We start from the raw sequence: 18,467 nt of genomic DNA, 5'->3' as shown, positions 1-18,467 counted from the left end.
TATGAGCAAAGTAGAACCATATGTCTACTTTGCATAGACGCAAACTTCATAAACTGGGAAAAGGTTAACGTTAAACTCAGTATGTGCTACATAATTCATGCAGACATGCTGAATTATGTAGCACATTTTGAGTTTAACGCTAATGTATAACGCTACAAACTAGGGAAGGGATTTTATCAAAATGTTAGCTGATGTGATGCTTGGTGTAACGCTAGCAAAGTCGCTGTTCTTAGCTTCTGGCTTAGCCTACAATGCGCTTTTCTTCAGATAACTGTCATTACGCGATGCATGTAACATGCTCTAAATAGGCAGTGGTTTATTTAACGTAGTCAATGCACTTATTATCTGTTTTATTTTCAGAAACACACACACGGCCGGTGGGACTGAGCCGGCTTTTGGTGCTGAATACTGAATGCAATAAAAAAAAACTAGAGAAATGTTAAAACAGACCACGTAGCATTTGTTTAGGGTTGTCTAGCAACAGAAGTGACTACTTAATTTGTAAAGCAAAACGATCTAGCTCTACATTGCAGAAGAAATAAGGATACTGCTTCTTCATGACTCATTTCATTTCATTCACAATGTCATTGTAATTTATTTGACGCATGCTCGCGTTTAAAAGTGTCACGCATAGGCCTAACTGTCCCCAATGTTACAGCAGCTCCTTGTGGAAACAGCAAAGAGTGCACATATCCGATGAGATTTCTAACGAGGAGCAGAAGCTCTCTGCCTCACCAGAGCCTTACTGTTTATTAATAAAACAATGATATAGAATAGAAACATCAGAATCTATTTATTTCATCTTAAAGTTGGCTATAAAGAGCATTCATAGCCTAGAGAAAACGATACATTTTTCTTTATCTGCAATGTTCCAGGAAGATAGGCTTACATTTATAGGCTGTCCCTGTTTGATCACAGCAGGTCCAAGAAAACGAGTGGATATAACGTAATGCATTCTAGTTATGTTTCATGTACTTTATTTCATGTTGAGTTTTGCTTCCCAGCATGCATTGCGATTCATTTAGTACTTTTGGCTATTATTAGTTTTTAAAATTTTGAAACAATATGGTTTTAACAATTTATCTTAGGCTAGCCTAGGCCTACTCTGATGATGTTTTGAACAATATGCTACGGGATATGCCCATTAAAACGTCGTATTAGTTTATTAAGAAAATGACACCATAGATGTGAAAGCAGCACATCCTAGCCCGGTATAAATGTCCATGTCTACTCATGATCAGTGTAATGCATTCGGAGTACGTGATTTCATACATGCGTGAAAATATGAGGTGAGTAAAGTTGATTGCGTAGTTGTATAACATATCATTAATGTGTGTTCATGTTCCGTCTACCTCTCTCCTAGCAACGCTGAGATATGCAGGATGTAATACCATACCAAATCACGCTAAATTGTTTTTTTTTTTTACATCGCGAAATATAAACGCTTGCCGCGATAACGTCAAGGTGACCATTACAGGACGCCCTCTCAAAGTCTCGTGGACGCCTTTTTAGACCTCCCGAACAGAGGTCCGCGGGACGTAAAGGGAACCCTACACAATGTCGAGGAGGTGACGTTCGCCAGGGGACCTTTAGGGGACGTCGCCAGGACTTTATTTTGTTTACTGGGATAACCATGTGTCTTAATAATGTTGTTACGTTTGTGTGGAAATTTTTCTCTTTTAACAATAAACTACACATTTGAAATAATTGTAGCCCTATTTAATTATTATTATTATTAATAATATAATTATTATTATTTAATAATGGTTGTAATATTATTACATTTGGTTTAAGCTGGATGAGAAAGATGACATAATTCTATAGCATTAAACAGCTGACAGGAAGAAATTAACCGCCGGAACAGTTTTTTTTTGTTCTAACCGGTTCGGGAACGTCAATTTATTGGTGGAACTCATAACCGGAAACGTTATAATTCCGTTTCTGTTCGGAACGAACAGAAAAAAAATCGGTTCAAAGCCCTGGTTATAACATTGGCTACATAAAAGGCATATCTATGTTATAACATTGGCTACATAAAGGGCATATCTGTCTTCATAACCTTTTTATTGTACAGTGTCCATGTTTCACCTTTTCACACAAATCTAAGGGGAGATGTTAAACAAGTTTTCGCCTATGTGCTTTTGTCCAACGTCATCTTAGAGTTCCTCTTACTTGTGTGAATGCAAACAGAAATAAAGCTCCATGACTGTGTAGTTCTAGGGGTAGCCTCTCCAGTTAGTAGAACTGTTGTGTCCGAAAGCACCTATAATTTATCTCTCAAATCTACCACTTAAAGCCATCTCTAGTCCACACACTTTATTGGTGTCCACAGTTACCCGTGTCTAGTCCACACTCTATAGTAGTATAGTGTCCATAGTTACCATACACTCGATAAGTGTCCATAGTTACCATCTCTAGTCCACACACTCTATAGGTGTCCATAGTTACCACACATTCTATAGGTGTCCATAGTTACCACACACTCTATAGGTGTCCATAGTTACCACACATTCTATAGGTGTCCATAGTTACCACACACTCTATAGGTGTCCATAGTTACCATCTCTAGTCCACACAGTCTATAGGTGTCCATAGTTAAAACACAGAGGCAGTTTGGTGTGCTTTACAAAGACACTTGTACCCGCGCAGAGCTCCCACCAGCCAGCGTGATAAGAAGCCCTGACCCCCCCATGCCCCTGCTCATGCCACCCTCTTCCTGGCGCCTTATCTAGCACAGAGTGTGTGAGGGGGGAAACACCCTGTCACTCAGGCCCCTCATACAGAGCGAGGGTGTGTGTGTGTGTGTGTGTGTGCAACTCTGTCACTTAAGTTTTCCTTTATAAACATCCATTAGAGTGTTCAGAATGACAAGGAACAGTGCATTCATATCACCGTGGAAACACCTCAGTATGCATTCACATCACCGTGGAAACACATCACTATGCATTCACATCACCGTGGAAATACATCACTATGCATTCACATCACCCTGGAAACACCTCAGTATGCATTCACATCACCGTGGAAACACCTCAGTATGCATTCACATCACCGTGGAAACACATCACTATGCATTCACATCACCGTGGAAATACATCACTATGCATTCACATCCCAGTGCACTAAATAGGATTGATGCATTATGATACTGGATATGTAACCATCCCATCTCTTAGTAACATATACCTCAGGTGGCTTTAAGCACCATGTTCTATTCTCTACACCTAACTAACCTTTCATATATCATGTATACAGATCTTACTGCCCTTTAACTGACCCTAGGCAGATGGGTCAGGCCCTTGAGTCGTGGATCTGCTCGAGGTTTCTTCCTATATGTATCTCCAATTCTAGGGAGTTTTTCTTCGCCCCTGTTACTCATGGGCTCTCTTTGATTGTTTTAACACTGTAAAGCGCCATGAGACATGTGCAATGTTTTGGCACTCCATAAGTAAAATTTAATTGAAATTGAAATTGTATTCATATCACCTTGGAAACATCCCAGTGCATTCACATCACCGTGCATTCACACCACAGCGCATTCACATCACTGTGCATTCACATCCCAGTGCATTCACATCCCAGTGCATTCACACCACAGTGCATTCACATCCCAGTGCATTCACATCCCAGTGCATTCACACCACAGTGCATTCACACCACAGTGCATTCACATCCCAGTGCATTCACACCACAGTGCATTCACACCACAGTGCATTCACATCCCAGTGCATTCACATCCCAGTGCATTCACATCCCAGTGCATTCACACCCCAGTGCATTCACACCACAGTGCATTCACATCCCAGTGCATTCACACCCCAGTGCATTCACATCCCAGTGCATTCACATCCCAGTGCATTCACACACATCAGAGTGGCTGGTTGTGTATCTGCAGTCATTTTCTGCATTAGAACCTATAGACCTCATCAGACAGGAGAGAGAGAGACAGCTGATCTACACACAGACAGGAGAGAGAGAGAGAGAGACAGCTGATCTACACACAGACAGGAGAGAGAGAGAGAGAGAGACAGCTGATCTACACACAGACAGGAGAGAGAGAGAGAGAGAGAGAGACAGCTGATCTACACACAGACAGGAGAGAGAGAGAGAGAGAGAGACAGCTGATCTACACACAGACAGGAGAGAGAGAGAGAGACAGCTGATCTACACACAGACAGGAGAGAGAGAGAGAGGTGCTTACCTTGGAGCCGATCTGGTTTCCACACTGTCCGATCTGCAGGTGCACGATCTCACGCATGGCTGCCTGGAGCGCGTGGAGCGTAGAGGAGCACGTAGAGCGTAGAGGAGCGCACAGAGTGTGGAGGGGCAGCAGCGCCCCTTTGGGTCTTATACGGGCATGACGTCATCAGCAGGGAGTCACCCGCAACGCAGCGGGCACACAGCAGACCACAGCCGAGGGCCGCCTTCACATCAGCTTCGCAGTACAACCGTGTGTGTGTGTGTGTGTGTGTACAAAGACAGATGTATGTGTGTGTTTGTGTATAAAAACAGATGTGTCTGATGTTCTAATGAACTGTGCCTTGTGTGTGTCCGTTCCTTCTGAAATGAGGGAGTGGGCATGACAGTGAGGTCTGTGTGTGTGTGTGTGTGTGTGTGTGTGTGTGTGTTTGCATGATAAGGTTAATTTTGTCTCTATCAACCCAACTGACAGCTAAAGACCTCTGACACACGCGCACACACACACACCCACACATACACACACACACACACACACACATACATACATACACACACAAACGCCCACACACACACATATTGAATGATACATAAATCAATCATCGCCATCAACAGGCCGAGGCATGAATGGCACCTTCCCAGTACTTCTGCAGAGTGCTACACCTCTCAGTGCTGCCACCTACAGGACAAACTGTATGCAGCACAGGCTAAGCCATGGAACAAATCGAACAACTGACAAGTTAAGCTGGGTGCATGGAAACTGCCGCAAGTAAGTAGGCTGATGCATCAACTAAGCTGTGTGCCTTGAAGTCCAATTGTTAGTAGAGTTAGGAGGTCCTATGGGATTGTTAGTAGTGTTAGGTGGTATGCCATATTCTGACAGCAGAGGAGCCTATAACTAACCCTACTGTGTGATAAAGAGAGACTATAACTAACTCTACTGTGTGATAAAGAGAGACTACAGCTAACTCTACTGTGTAATAAAGAGAGACTATAACTAACTCTACTGTGTGATAAAGAGAGACTATAACTAACTCTACTGTGTGTAAAGAGAGACTACAACTAACTCTACTGTGTGTAAAGAGAGACTACAACTAACTCTACTGTGTGTAAAGAGAGACTACAGCTAACTCTACTGGGTGATAAAGAGAGACTATAACTAACTCTACTGTGTGTAAAGAGAGACTACAACTAACTCTACTATGTGTAAAGAGAGAGAGAGACTACAACTAACTCTACTGTGTGTAAAGAGAGACTACAGCTAACTCTACTGGGTGATAAAGAGAGACTATAACTAACTCTACTGTGTGTAAAGAGAGACTACAACTAACTCTACTATGTGTAAAGAGAGAGAGACTACAACTAACTCTACTGTGTGTAAAGAGAGACTACAGCTAACTCTACTGGGTGATAAAGAGAGACTATAACTAACTCTACTGTGTGTAAAGAGAGACTACAACTAACTCTACTGTGTGTAAAGAGAGACCACAGCTAACTCTACTGGGTAATAAAGAGAGACTTTAACTAACTCTACTGTGTGTAAAGAGAGACTACAACTAACTCTACTGTGTGTAAAGAGAGACTACAGCTAACTCTACTGGGTAATAAAGAGAGACTATAACGAACCCTACTGGGTAATAAACAGTAGCGGCTCCTGGGTTGACAAATAGGCGGGGCAGAGTCTGTTGATCAAGTTTAGAAAAAAAAATTGGCATAGTTCCAGGTCACCGGCAGCTGGGCCTTTGCAGGGACGGTCCACGGAGATTTTGCTCATTTTACGACTCTTTCTTTCTATGGCTAGGCTATGAGCTTAAATCTGGGGAATGGAATTCCATAATGTTACCACTTATGGGTCAAAATACCGTTTTGTTCATGCATTATTAACCTATAGCCTACTTAATGTTATTTTATTCATAAGAAGTGAAGTTTAAAATGTTGAGATTCCAGACAAATAAAAGCTACAGTGTAGGTACCGCTAATCAGCTCATTAGCTCAGATCAGTGGAGAACTACTTTGGGGGAAAAACTCAAGAGGGAAACAAATAACCGAGAATTCGTTGCGAAATCAAAATTCCACTGGAGCTCCAAGTGTAGGCTTCACACCGCCTTACACCATTCAGCTCTCATAGTCAAGTTTAAGTTGTTTATTGTCATGTAGGCCTAGCCTACTCATAAAAGAAATTATTGTGTTCAAGAGTAACGAAATTATTGTGTTCAAGAGCCAGCTCAACTTTAAAGAGTAAATTAAAAGTAGGCTATTCATTAAAAAGGTAAATAATCTGTGTGTATGAATGAGTGCTTGTGTGTCCACCGTGGTTTGTATAGAAATTAATATTAAGTGACACATACACGTAAAAGGGCAGTTTTTTTCAAGAGCTCCTTGGGGAATGATTTGGAAAATTTGAGGAAGCTTGAACTATCAAATAGGATGGCGACAGACAAATGGCCAGTGAATGAAAATCTGTCGGTGGCGGTAACTATGATTGTCACACACTTCATAGGCAATTTGCGCAAAGTTACAAGCGGTCCTGAGCTTATCCTGGACACCGGTATGTTTTGCACAAAGGCACGGGACATCACGTAGGCCTATCGTTCTCATGTTGGCCACAAACTTGTCTGTAACCCTTTGTGCCTCCACTGCATCGATTGCTCTTTTCTGCAGCTGTGCATAGAGCACATCTACATCGGGCATGATCTTAGAACAGGTCTAAGGAATAAAACTTCGGGATCTAAGAGCATTCGAGAAAACCCTTTAGCCTCTCTAACTGAGATTGTATTAAAATCTCCAGATGTTTCAATTATTTCGAAACTCTCCAAAATAAGCTTTTAAATCTTTTCTGAGATCTTGTGAAAAAAGCGGAGAAACTATAAAAATCCGAGAAGACACTGTAAGGAGTCCTAATGTTTCTAAACTGATCAAACTCCTGATCATGTGAACTGTTGATTAATTACCCTACCACATGATGGTATGACCTCATGGTGGGCCCATTGTCACATATTGCTGCTACAACAACTTTTGATTATATCTCTAACCTTTGCCTTTTTCACAGGAGAAACTAACTAAGAAGTAAGAAATGTAATTAATGTGTACATTGTCATGTCTTGATTAATGCACTCTCACTACAACAATGGTCTCAAGTCTCATCAAAGTACTTCTCATGTGACCCAAAATCAGCTGACCTCCAATCATGTGATCCATTTGAATGTAACCAACCACAAACTAGGTAGCCTATTTAGGTGAAGTTTACAGAGCATTCTAGGAGCCATTCTGTAGTCAGAATCTCCCGCACCACTCTGGTGTGTAGCCATCATCCTCTGAGCTGGTATGATCATTCTCTGATTGCTTCATATGGTTTCCTAAATGTTCCTAGATTGGTCGCGAAAACCTAGCACAGCCTGACCCCCTGTAGCATAGGAATTTGCTTGACTGTCTAACACGCTGATGAGAATAGCAGTCCGGATCAGCATGTAACCTCTGACCACTTCCAGACCAATACGTGTTATGTTTAGGAACCGCCCGAATTAATCGGCAGATAGAGGAGACCTATAGTATATATTCCTAAGCTTGAGTGCGTGTCACAAGAAAACGAGTTAGGCATTCTCATTAACAATATGTATTGTGGGCGTATCAACCCACTAAGGATAACAATGTTACAATGAACCGAAACTTTTCTAATATTGAGCGGAGTCAAAATATGTCAATAATCAATTGACATATTTCCAACAGCGCGCGGACAGCTTCACGATTTCCTTCGACCACTCCCGGTTCCCTCATTGGTCCTGACGAGTGACGTCATTTACAACACGCACTGAGGATGCTGCTGACGCAGTCTTTTCCATCACCAGGTGCAATGGATGCGCATAGCAGTTAGGGTAGCCTACACGTCTTGCACTTTCTTACGCACTCCACCAGATGCTCCTCTCATGACACTAGCCCCATCAAATGTCTGTGCAATCAGCCTTACTTTATCTGTGTCACTCTCAGGTGAACAAACTCGCATTACCGATTTTCGCACTTACAGTGTAGCCCTCATCGAGTTGTGCTGCAATATTAGCTTTCCCCAGCATGGCTAATTTGCACAACTCAGATGCTAGCCTCATGTTTTTTGCCTTCTCTGAAAAATGTTTCATGTCACACACACCTACACTAGCCTACTCCAAACATCCCCTTGTCCCCCAGAAGATCGGAAAAGCAGGCATGGAAAACAGAACATTTTATGCGTTCAGGACAACCAGAGCTTCTTATCAGACATATGGCCTACATCGAACGTGAAAATGTCAGATTAAATGACCGACTCTTGTCCTTTGTTTGTTGGTATATGATGTTAATGTCGGGCTGATCAGGTCCTAGGTCTTTGATAGCTAAGTTAACCACAAACTCAAGTCTTTTGAATAAGTTCTTTAAGAGAAACTCCACACTATTGCACACACGCTGTTCATTCGCCATTTTTCAACTGTCTGCCTGACCTCACAAACTTCGTGCGGATTAATACAGTAGGCATAGGCTACTACCTACAGTAGGCAGTAAGTTCTGACGTCGTATAGGGTGGGCAGTGGCATGATCTGCCCACCCGACCTTCTACTAACCGCGCTCTAGCTGCAGTTCCATTATCGGTCGACAGATTTACATAGACAAACAGCAGGCGCTGTTCAATTTCTTCAGGGCAGTGACATCACTGCCCTACCATGTAACGTTACAGTAGGCCTACAACAACTACGGATATAATCAACGAGATCTTTGCGATCTTTGCGAAATTTCTTTGCAAATCATACAAAAATGTAACATGATCGAGTACTTTGCCACTGATTACAATAATAAACAAACAAAATTTTGTGGATCTACTTTTCTAGTGGATGAATCTTTAGTAGGGCTCTGCCCCTCCTGCCCAAGTGAACGAGAACGAGTAAAGAGAGATTATAACTAACTCTACTGTGTGTAAAGAGAGACTATAACTAGCTCTAATGTGTGATAAAGAGAGACTACAGCTAACTCTACTGGGTAATAAAGAGAGACTATAACTAACTCTACTGGGTAATAAAGAGAGACTATAACTAACTCTACTGTGTGTAAAGAGAGAGCCTACTTTGCCATTGTTATACGTTAGAAGGGGTAAGTAAACTAATTCCTATACGTTAGAAGGGGTAAGTAGCCTAATTGTTATACGTTAGAAGGGGTAAGTAGCCTAATTGCTATATGTTAGAAGGGGTAAGTAGCCTAATTGTTATACGTTAGAAGGGGTAAGTAGCCTAATTGTTATACGTTAGAAGGGGTAAGTAGCCTAATTGCTATACGTTAGAAGGGGTAAGTATAATTGTTAACACAACGGACATGCAACACATGGATTGATGACCCTGTGAAGATGTTTAAAGCGTGTTTGGAGTCACCTGCACTGAGATCCCTAATACCTGTGTTGTTGTGGAAACGACCTGAGAGAACACCTGAGAGGAACACCTGAACACCTAAGAGAACACCTGAGAGGAACACCTGAACACCTGAGAGAACACCTGTGAGGAACACCTGAGAGAACACCTGTGAGGAACACCTGAACACCTGTGCAACTGGAACGCTTGAGAGGAACACCTGAGAGGAACACCTGTGCAACTGGAACGCTTGAGAGGAACACCTGAGAGGAACATCTGAGAGGAACTATTTTAAAGTATTCTTACTGTAAATAAAGTAATATGATGGTGATGACAATCAATGAAGAAATGGGATGTTTGAATAGATCAAAATAGGGACAAAAATACACCAGAAACTTGTGTGTTTTCTTGAGAATCACATGGAACAGCCAGGGAACAACGGCACAGACAGCAGCATTTATCACACGGAACAACGGCATAGAACAGTAGCATTTATCACATGGAACAATGGCATAGAACAGCAGCATTTATCACATGGACAACGGCATATGTGATGCCCACCTGGGCGAAAACCACGACCCTTATGGGTCTAAATACAGACCATAACCATATTGAGATTATTACCAGTAGGAAAAAGATGGTATGTTTTAACAGTGCTTATACCATGGTCTAGGTTGAAAAGGGTGTTGTTGTGATATAAAGTGATATACTACACCTATAAAATTATTATGACGTTGCTTGACAACGCCTGAGTTAGTCCGCTCAGCTGTGACTTTCAATCAACATTCCACAGCGTTGCGATGGCTGAAACTAGGGATCGACCGATATGGTTTTTTCAGGGCCGATACCGATATCAATTATTACCAAAACAGGAGGCCGATAACCAATATGTAAAACCGATATTTCAGTTGTCAAAAAGGGGGGTAGATAGTAGCCTAGGCTATGGCGATATGCTGAAAATTTTCATTCAAAAGAAAAGCTAACTTTTCTTTCTTCTTTTGATACACAATTGTATCAACTTGCATCACAAGTGTAAATCCTGTGTATCATGTTAATCCAAGAGCTGAGTGATAGCAATTATTTTCATAGGCATACACAATGGGCTATGTGCTTGTAAGGGACCTGTCACAAAGAGGATGCTTTGCCATCGTGTGTGTGAGTACACGAGAGAGGGAAAGGGAGAGGAAGAGGTGCATGCGTGATGGCAAGTGTTACGGTTGAATAGTTTAACAAAACAGTTTTAAAATAGTTCTTAGTCTATTTAAGCATGCAATTTGTGTTCATATGTAGGCTAGGCTACACTTCTGTGAGCCTAAAAGGCACGTACAGTAATAGCCAGCTCAGGACGCGATTTAGTTCAGGTCGGATTAAATTACGGCTGACCCTGGGTGCCTGTAGTCTTTCCTGACAGTCCGTCAAAAAGCAGCAACTAGACTTTTTGACGTTCGCTATCGCATAATTTAGGACTTGTATGTAGGCCTAAGGGATAGCCTAACGTCCGCCGAGGTGTCCCGTAACAATTAATTGACGAGGCGGATGCAAATAACTCCCGACGCGCAGCACCCGAGTTTGTAGTCCAACTAGTAAACGGTAGGCTATATCACTAACGTGCATCAATCAGGAATTCGCTAAATTAAGGAGGTGGGTGCTTTAGGCTACTTATTGATCCGGATCAAAGAGACAATAGCTTACAAAGTGTGTTTTTGTAACTTCACTGTAGATGATTGTGATTCACATTGCAACTTCAGCAATGTAAGGTAGGCCTACCTTCGAAAAATAGCTCCGTACAGCTGAAGCCCAGTCTACAATATGCCTCGGTGAGAATTCTAAACTTTCTCTGTGTTCAGTCTTCGATCCTGATTGGCTGCATTCGTGCTAACCAACAAATCAGACGGTGTAGTGGGCGGGACAATGCTCTCGACCACAGAGTAGCAAATGCAGGGAGTGAGAGACGCTTTACAGACAAAGTAGCGCATTTCATTCTTTATCCATTTCAGTATGGGCTTATCGGTGGAAAAATTGACCGATACCAATTATTATAAAAATGCTAAATAACGGCCCTAATAATCGGCCCAGCCGATAATTGGTCGATCCCTAGCTGAAACAGCTGAAAAAACAATTTTATGGCCTAAAACTCATTTAGTATTAATAATTGATTTCATATTTATTTATTTCGTAAGTGACCATGGTATAAACGGGATAATGCCCTTCGATGCGTCCATTATCAGAAATAAATGGACTTCGCGGAAGCAACCGTCCAACGCCTCCGCGTCGTCCATTTATTTCTGATAATGGACACCTCGTCAGGTATTATCCCTTACATATTTCAGGCCTAAAATGGAACCTTCTTGAAATATCATTATTTATGTTTTTTGGTTGTTGTTTAATCTGCATCCCTAAGAAGATACAAAAACAATGTTTAATGACAACTGCTCATTGACAATTCTTAGATATGTATACTTCCCATGTTAATGTGTGTTAGAGTGGACATCTGTAAAAGTTAAGGTTAAATCAGTATAAGGTTAAATATTTGCAAAAATATATTTGTAGTGTTTATTATTGTTTCTTGGGTTAACATCACTTAAGTAAGACTGTTAAATTAAGTTGCATTATCATATAGAATGTACTTTTTATAGCATAGAAAATGTGTTTGAGTGGACAAAAACAGTTTTACAGGAAACTTTAGTAGTTAAGTTTTACCGCTATATCAGGTATTATATTGTTGTAGGTGGAAATGTTGTTGGTAAGTTACTTGGTTTATATCTGAAGTATTTCCTCTAGCCTGGTAGAACCCAGATGAACCTGTTAGCGAATTTGAATTCGCTATTAAGGTCAGTCTGGCAAGGAGGCTATTGACACCCATTCCCAATGTTCCAAAAACCCAAGCACCAATCACAATCACTTATCCGGCATGGGGCGGGCTCTACATGATGACAGATTGAGCAGTGTATTCACCACAACCAATAGCTACGCTGATGGCGACAGGGTTAAACAGATATGCATGTGTATTTTCTGGAATTGAATGAACAACTGAATTTAAAACCTTTGTTTACAAGAAAGACTTTAAGTTTAATGCACCAATTTAATTTTAATTGCACTGCAGGTTATGCCCCTGGAAGTCATAAGTCAATGAAGCTTTTCCAGACCCACTCTCAAGCTCAAATGTAGACATAGGTGTGTGTCTGGTGTCAATGAGGTCATATTTTTTCTGCTAAATTCAACCAGGTCGGCTATATTTCCACACTTGTTTGAAGCACATTTGGACCATATTTCAAATATCCACCATTTCCATTAAAATTACGATAATTCTCTGCTTTCTTTGACATCACAATTGACATCTTTTCACGTTTTAGAACGGCTAACATGACGCCAAAGCCTTATTATCTGAGCGAGGAAACCAGGCTGAGATCGAGTCCGTCCCTTTCCAGTCTTGATCAAGATTCTGTTTTCGGCCGAGTGTCCGGTCCCTGCTGATTACAGATGTTATGCTGTTTCCTCTAGATGACTTTTGCACTTGTCATGGGAATACTAAGTAGCCTCGGTCTCACGGGCAGTCATGGGGATGTGCCATAGCTTCAGCTCCCGATTACTAGCATCCCAGTGCGCGCTAGCCTCCACCGGGCGCTCCGGTCCTAACGCCTGATTACTAGGATCCCAGTGCGCGCTACACTGAGCCTGGCTAACGCCTGATTATATAGCCTATTACATAGGGATCAAGACACAGCATCTTACCATTCAGAAATCAAGCAGTTTGTAGATTGGTGTGATGCTCACCATCTAGCTGTGAATGTAATGAAGAGTGAGGAAATGACCTTTGACCCCAGAGCAGTTTCTGAATCAAGTCCAGTGTGCATCCATAACACTCCCATACGTCAGGTCTCTTCTAAATACCTTGGTGTTTTTATGGACTGCTCACTCACATGGCATGTCCATATAGAAAGTCTCTGTTCTAAGCTCCAGCAGAGGATGTATTTTCTGAGAAGATTGAGGCTGTATGGTGTCAGCTCTGACTGAGTTGTTTTTTGTTGTAACTGTGGTGGTGTGGGGCTGTATGTGTTACGGTTTTTTTTTTTCTTTTAAATTGGCTATGTATGAGTTGTGTATATCTTTAGGTGTGATGCAGTGATCGTGAAGCCCAAGACAAATTTCCCCTTGGGGACAATAAAGTATACTTTACTTTACTTACTGATTACTAGCATCCCAGTGCGCGATAGCCTCCACCTAGCCTGGCTAACGTCAGACCTCATCTCAAGGCAGCATGGGAAAACCCAGGCTAGCCTCCACCATGTGCTCGGGTGCTAACGCCGCGTTGGATGGGGAATCCGGACAGACAGACGCGAGTGCCTGCGTCTGGAGGAGAAAGCAGCGGATCCGTCGGGAAAAAGAGGAAATATAGATAACAAAGAGGAGTCGGAATATAGATAACAAAGAGGAGTCGGAATATAGATAACAGTTTGAAAGGGAAAAAGAGGAGTCGGAATATAGATAACAAAAAGGAGTCAGAATATAGATAACAGTTTGAAAGGGAAAAAGAGGAGTCGGAATATAGATAACAAAAAGGAGTCAGAATATAGATAACAAAGAGGAGTCGGAATATAGATAACAGTTTGAAAGGGAAAAAGAGGAGTCGGAATATAGATAACAGTTTGAAAGGGAAAAAGAGGAGTCGGAATATAGATAACAGTTTGAAAGCTGTGAAGAGAGAGTACTTGCAAACACACCGGCTCCTGCTCTTAGGTAAGCAGCGCACTATCCGTGTGTCTCATTAAATAGGTTCGTCTGGTGTTTCGCATTCTAGTGCTCCTGCTAGTTCCTGAGGATGTGTAGCAGTACCCTGTTAGTTCCTGAGGGTGTGTAGCGGTACCCTGTTAGTTCCTGAGCGTGTGTAGCGGTACCCTGTTAGTTCCTGAGGGTAGCAGTACCCTGTTAGTTCCTCAGGGTAGCAGTACCCTGTTAGTTCCTGAGGGTATGTAGCAGTACCCTGTTAGTTCCTGAGGGTAGGGGTACCTGAGGGTAGCAGTACCCTGTTAGTTCCTGAGGGTGTGTAGCGGTACCCTGTTAGTTCCTGAGGGTGTGTAGCGGTACCCTGTTAGTTCCTGAGGGTAGCAGTACCCTGTTAGTTCCTGAGGGTGTGTAGCAGTACCCTGTTAGTTCCTGAGGGTAGCAGTACCCTGTTAGTTCCTGAGGGTGTGTAGTGGTACCCTGGTTCCCGAGAGTAACAATAGTTCCTGAAAGTGTTTAATATAGTCCTGTTAGTTCCTGGGAGTGTGTCCTGTTAGTTTCTTAGAGTCTGTAAGTTCCGACTAGTGTGTAACATTAGCTCCTGGGAATGTTAGTTCTGTTAGTTCCTGGGAGTGTGTAACGTAGCCTGTGGACAGTGCTGTGCTGGTGACAGTGGTAGCACCTGTGTGTGTGTGTGTGTGTGTGTGTGTGTGTGTAGACAGTGCTGTGCTGGTGACAACAGTATCTGTGTGTGTGTGTCTGTGTGTGTGTGCACATGTAGACAGTGCTATTCAGTGCTTAGCACAGCTGCCTCCCATGTTGTGTGAGTCTGAGGTTGTGTGTGTGAGTCCCAGATTGCTTGTGTGAGTCCGAGGTTGTGTGTTTGTGTCCGAGGTTGTGTGTGTGTGAGTCCGAGGTTGTGTGTTTGTGTCCGAGCAGGTCAGCTTTTCCATAATACTCAAGTTGTAAGTGTTAGTGTTAGGGTGTAAGTACTACATGATATATATTCTTCATCATTAGGTTACACACATTATAAAGTATTCTGTATAGCCTATATTCCTTATAACTAGGCTACACACATTATAACATACTCCATATGTTCATCATCATTAGGTGACACACACATTATAGAGTATTCCATATTCATATCATTAGGCGACACACATTATAGAGTATTCTATATGTTCATCATCATTAGGCTACACACATTATAGAGTATTCTATATGTTCATTATGATTAGGTGACACACATTATAAAGTATTCCATATACATTCTTATCATTAGGCTACACACATTATAAAGTATATAGCCTATCATTATAAAATATTCCATATATATTCTTATAATTAGGCTACACACATTATAGAGTATTCTATATGTTCATTATCCTTAGGCTACACACATTATAAAGTATGTAGCCAATCATTATAAAGTATTCCATATAGCCTATCGAGGGCTTTGAACCAAAGGGACGTAAGTGACATTTCATAAACTTTACACCAAAAATTGGTTCATTGTGTTCAGTGTTAAGTCCTTTGGTTTTTCACCAATAACTCTAAAATTGCTTTTAAAATGATTTTCTTTTGATGTATCTCAATGTCACTTAGCTGACGCCCCTCTGGTTCTAATCCCTTGCTATATTCATAATCATCAGGCTACACTAGTATTACACATATCCTATATTCATTATCTTTGAATTCAGTAAAAAATAAGGAACTTTTCATAATATGCACGTGTCCACATGCAAAATGTAAGTCCACGTGCAAAATGTAGCTTAAATGTAGCCTAGGCCTATAGCACATTCAATCAATGAAGTGCAAAATGTAGCCTATAGGCCTATAGCACATTCAATCAATGAAGTGCAAAATGTAGCCTAAATGTAGCCTAGGCCTATAGCACATTCAATCAATGAAGTGCAAAATGTAGCCTAAATGTAGCTTAGGCCTATAGCACATTCAATCAATGAAGTGCAAAATGTAGCCTAAATGTAGCTTAGGCCTATAGCACATTCAATCAATAAAGTGCAAAATGTAGCCTAAATGTAGCCTAGGCCTATAGCACATTCAATCAATGAAGTGCAAAATGTAGCCTAGATGTAGCCTATCTATAGCACATTCAAAAGTGCAAAATGGAGCCTAAATGTAGCCTAGGCCTATAGCACATTCAATCAATGATTGATTGATTGACTGATTGATTGATTGATTGATTTGTTTATCAAACACCATAGTGCCCAGCCCTCATGGGCTTATTAGACACTGCAGTAATAATTTCACTGTTATCTCCAGATAACCACGTGACGTAACACAGAACCCAACATAACATAACATAGCTAAACCACTAAAAATAAGGATACATACACATAGAGATGGCTTGTCATATGGGATACAAAATACTTTGCCGCAGAGACCAGGCCTTTTCTATAAACTTTGCCAAAGCAAAAACATCATTTTCAAACAGCCAGCATAAAATCTCCCCTTCATATTTGCAAAATATATCTGCAAAAAGAGAGTTCCTTAAGTCACAGTATAAAGGACAATAAAAAACTAAATGAAATTCATTTTCCACAACCTTAAGATCACAGAATTCACACAAACGTAAGTGTTCAGGTGTACCTTTAAATCGACCCACTTCCACTGCCAGAGGTAAGGTACTAGTTCTCAATTGAGCACAGAGGGACCTCTGCCTTCTCTTTAGATTAAGGAAAATATAAGGTTCTGCTACAAAATCATTCTTAAATTGAACATAATTTCTAAGTTTTGGCTTCTTCCATATGTCCTGTTTCTACTGGTCTACATATGTACTTGACAGTCTTTGTCTGACAACATTTATATTACATTGCAAATTATTTTGGTACATTATATGCAAGTCAGACGAAGACATTATTGAAACCTCTCCAGACCAGGGGTAATGCTTTGCTCTATCCCAATTAATTTTTTTTCTAGTTAGCCTTTCCTCTGGGAGACTGACAAGGCGGTTCCACAATCGCACCATTTCACACCTTTGTTTTACAATACATGGATCCCATCCTGCATCCCTATTAACCGCTACCTTTGCTGCGTATTTATGCACACCAAGAAAACACCTTAAAGCACGGTTATGAACAGAGTTACAGTCAAGAACCTCTTCAAAGCCCCAAACTCCAGCAGCGTAAAACAAAACAGAGTCAACCAAAGATTTATACAGTTGTAAAAGTAGAAAAACCAAGATCTGTACATAATTTCATTTTACTCAACACAGAACCTAAAGCTCTTCCAGCAGACTCTGCTAATACTTTCCTTCCCTCTGTAAATTCCATATTTTCATCAAAAACAATAGAGCTGTGTGGAGTCTATAGAGCTGTATATGTGCACTAAAGAGCTGTGTGGAGTCTATAGAGCTGTAAATGTGGAGTCTATAGAGCTGTATATGTGCACTAAAGAGCTGTGTGGAGTCTATAGAACTGTATATGTGGAGTCTATAGAGCTGTATATGTGCACTAAAGAGCTGTATATGTGCACTAAAGAGCTGTATATGTGGAGTCTATAGAGCTGTATATGTGGAGTCTATAGAGCTGTATATGTGGAGTCTATAGAGCTGTATATGTGCACTAAAGAGCTGTATATGTGCACTAAAGAGCTGTATATGTGGAGTCTATAGAGCTGTATATGTGGAGTCTATAGAGCTGTATATGTGGAGTCTATAGAGCTGTATATGTGCACTAAAGAGCTGTATATGTGCACTAAAGAGCTGTATATGTGGAGTCTATAGAGCTGTATATGTGGAGTCTATAGAGCTGTATATGTGCACTAAAGAGCTGTATATGTGCACTAAAGAGCTGTATATGTGCACTAAAGAGCTGTGTGGAGTCTATAGAGCTGTATATGTGCACTAAAGAGCTGTATATGTGCACTAAAGAGCTGTGTGGAGTCTATAGAGCTGTATATGTGCACTATAGAGCTGTATATGTGCACTAAAGAGCTGGATATGTGCACTAAAGAGCTGTATATGTGGAGTCTATAGAGCTGTATATGTGGAGTCTATAGAGCTGTATATGTGCACTATAGAGCTGTATATGTGCACTAAAGAGCTGTATATGTGCACTAAAGAGCTGTATGTGTGCACTAAAGAGCTGTATATGTGCACTATAGAGCTGTATATGTGGAGTCTATAGAGCTGTATATGTGCACTATAGAGCTGTATATGTGGAG

At 41.2% G+C, this 18,467-nt stretch overlaps 1 protein-coding gene across 1 annotated transcript in view; it reads right to left on the bottom strand.

The window, feature by feature from the left end:
- tubb1 (tubulin, beta 1 class VI) overlaps positions 1-4,441 on the bottom strand; it is a 10,378-nt gene extending 5,937 nt beyond the window's left edge. Inside the window, exon 1 of the mRNA XM_048254672.1 lies at positions 4,202-4,441. Coding sequence (XP_048110629.1) covers positions 4,202-4,258 — 57 coding nt within the window. The 5' untranslated portion in view covers positions 4,259-4,441. The remainder of the gene's footprint in view (positions 1-4,201) is intronic.
- Between the last annotated feature and the right edge of the window lie 14,026 nt (positions 4,442-18,467).

Source organism: Alosa alosa, chromosome 10 (assembly GCF_017589495.1).
Source record: "Alosa alosa isolate M-15738 ecotype Scorff River chromosome 10, AALO_Geno_1.1, whole genome shotgun sequence".
Classification (NCBI taxonomy): Eukaryota; Metazoa; Chordata; class Actinopteri; order Clupeiformes; family Clupeidae; genus Alosa; species Alosa alosa.
Note: the sequence above shows the minus strand (reverse complement) of the source record. Positions and strands in the feature narration are given on the sequence as shown.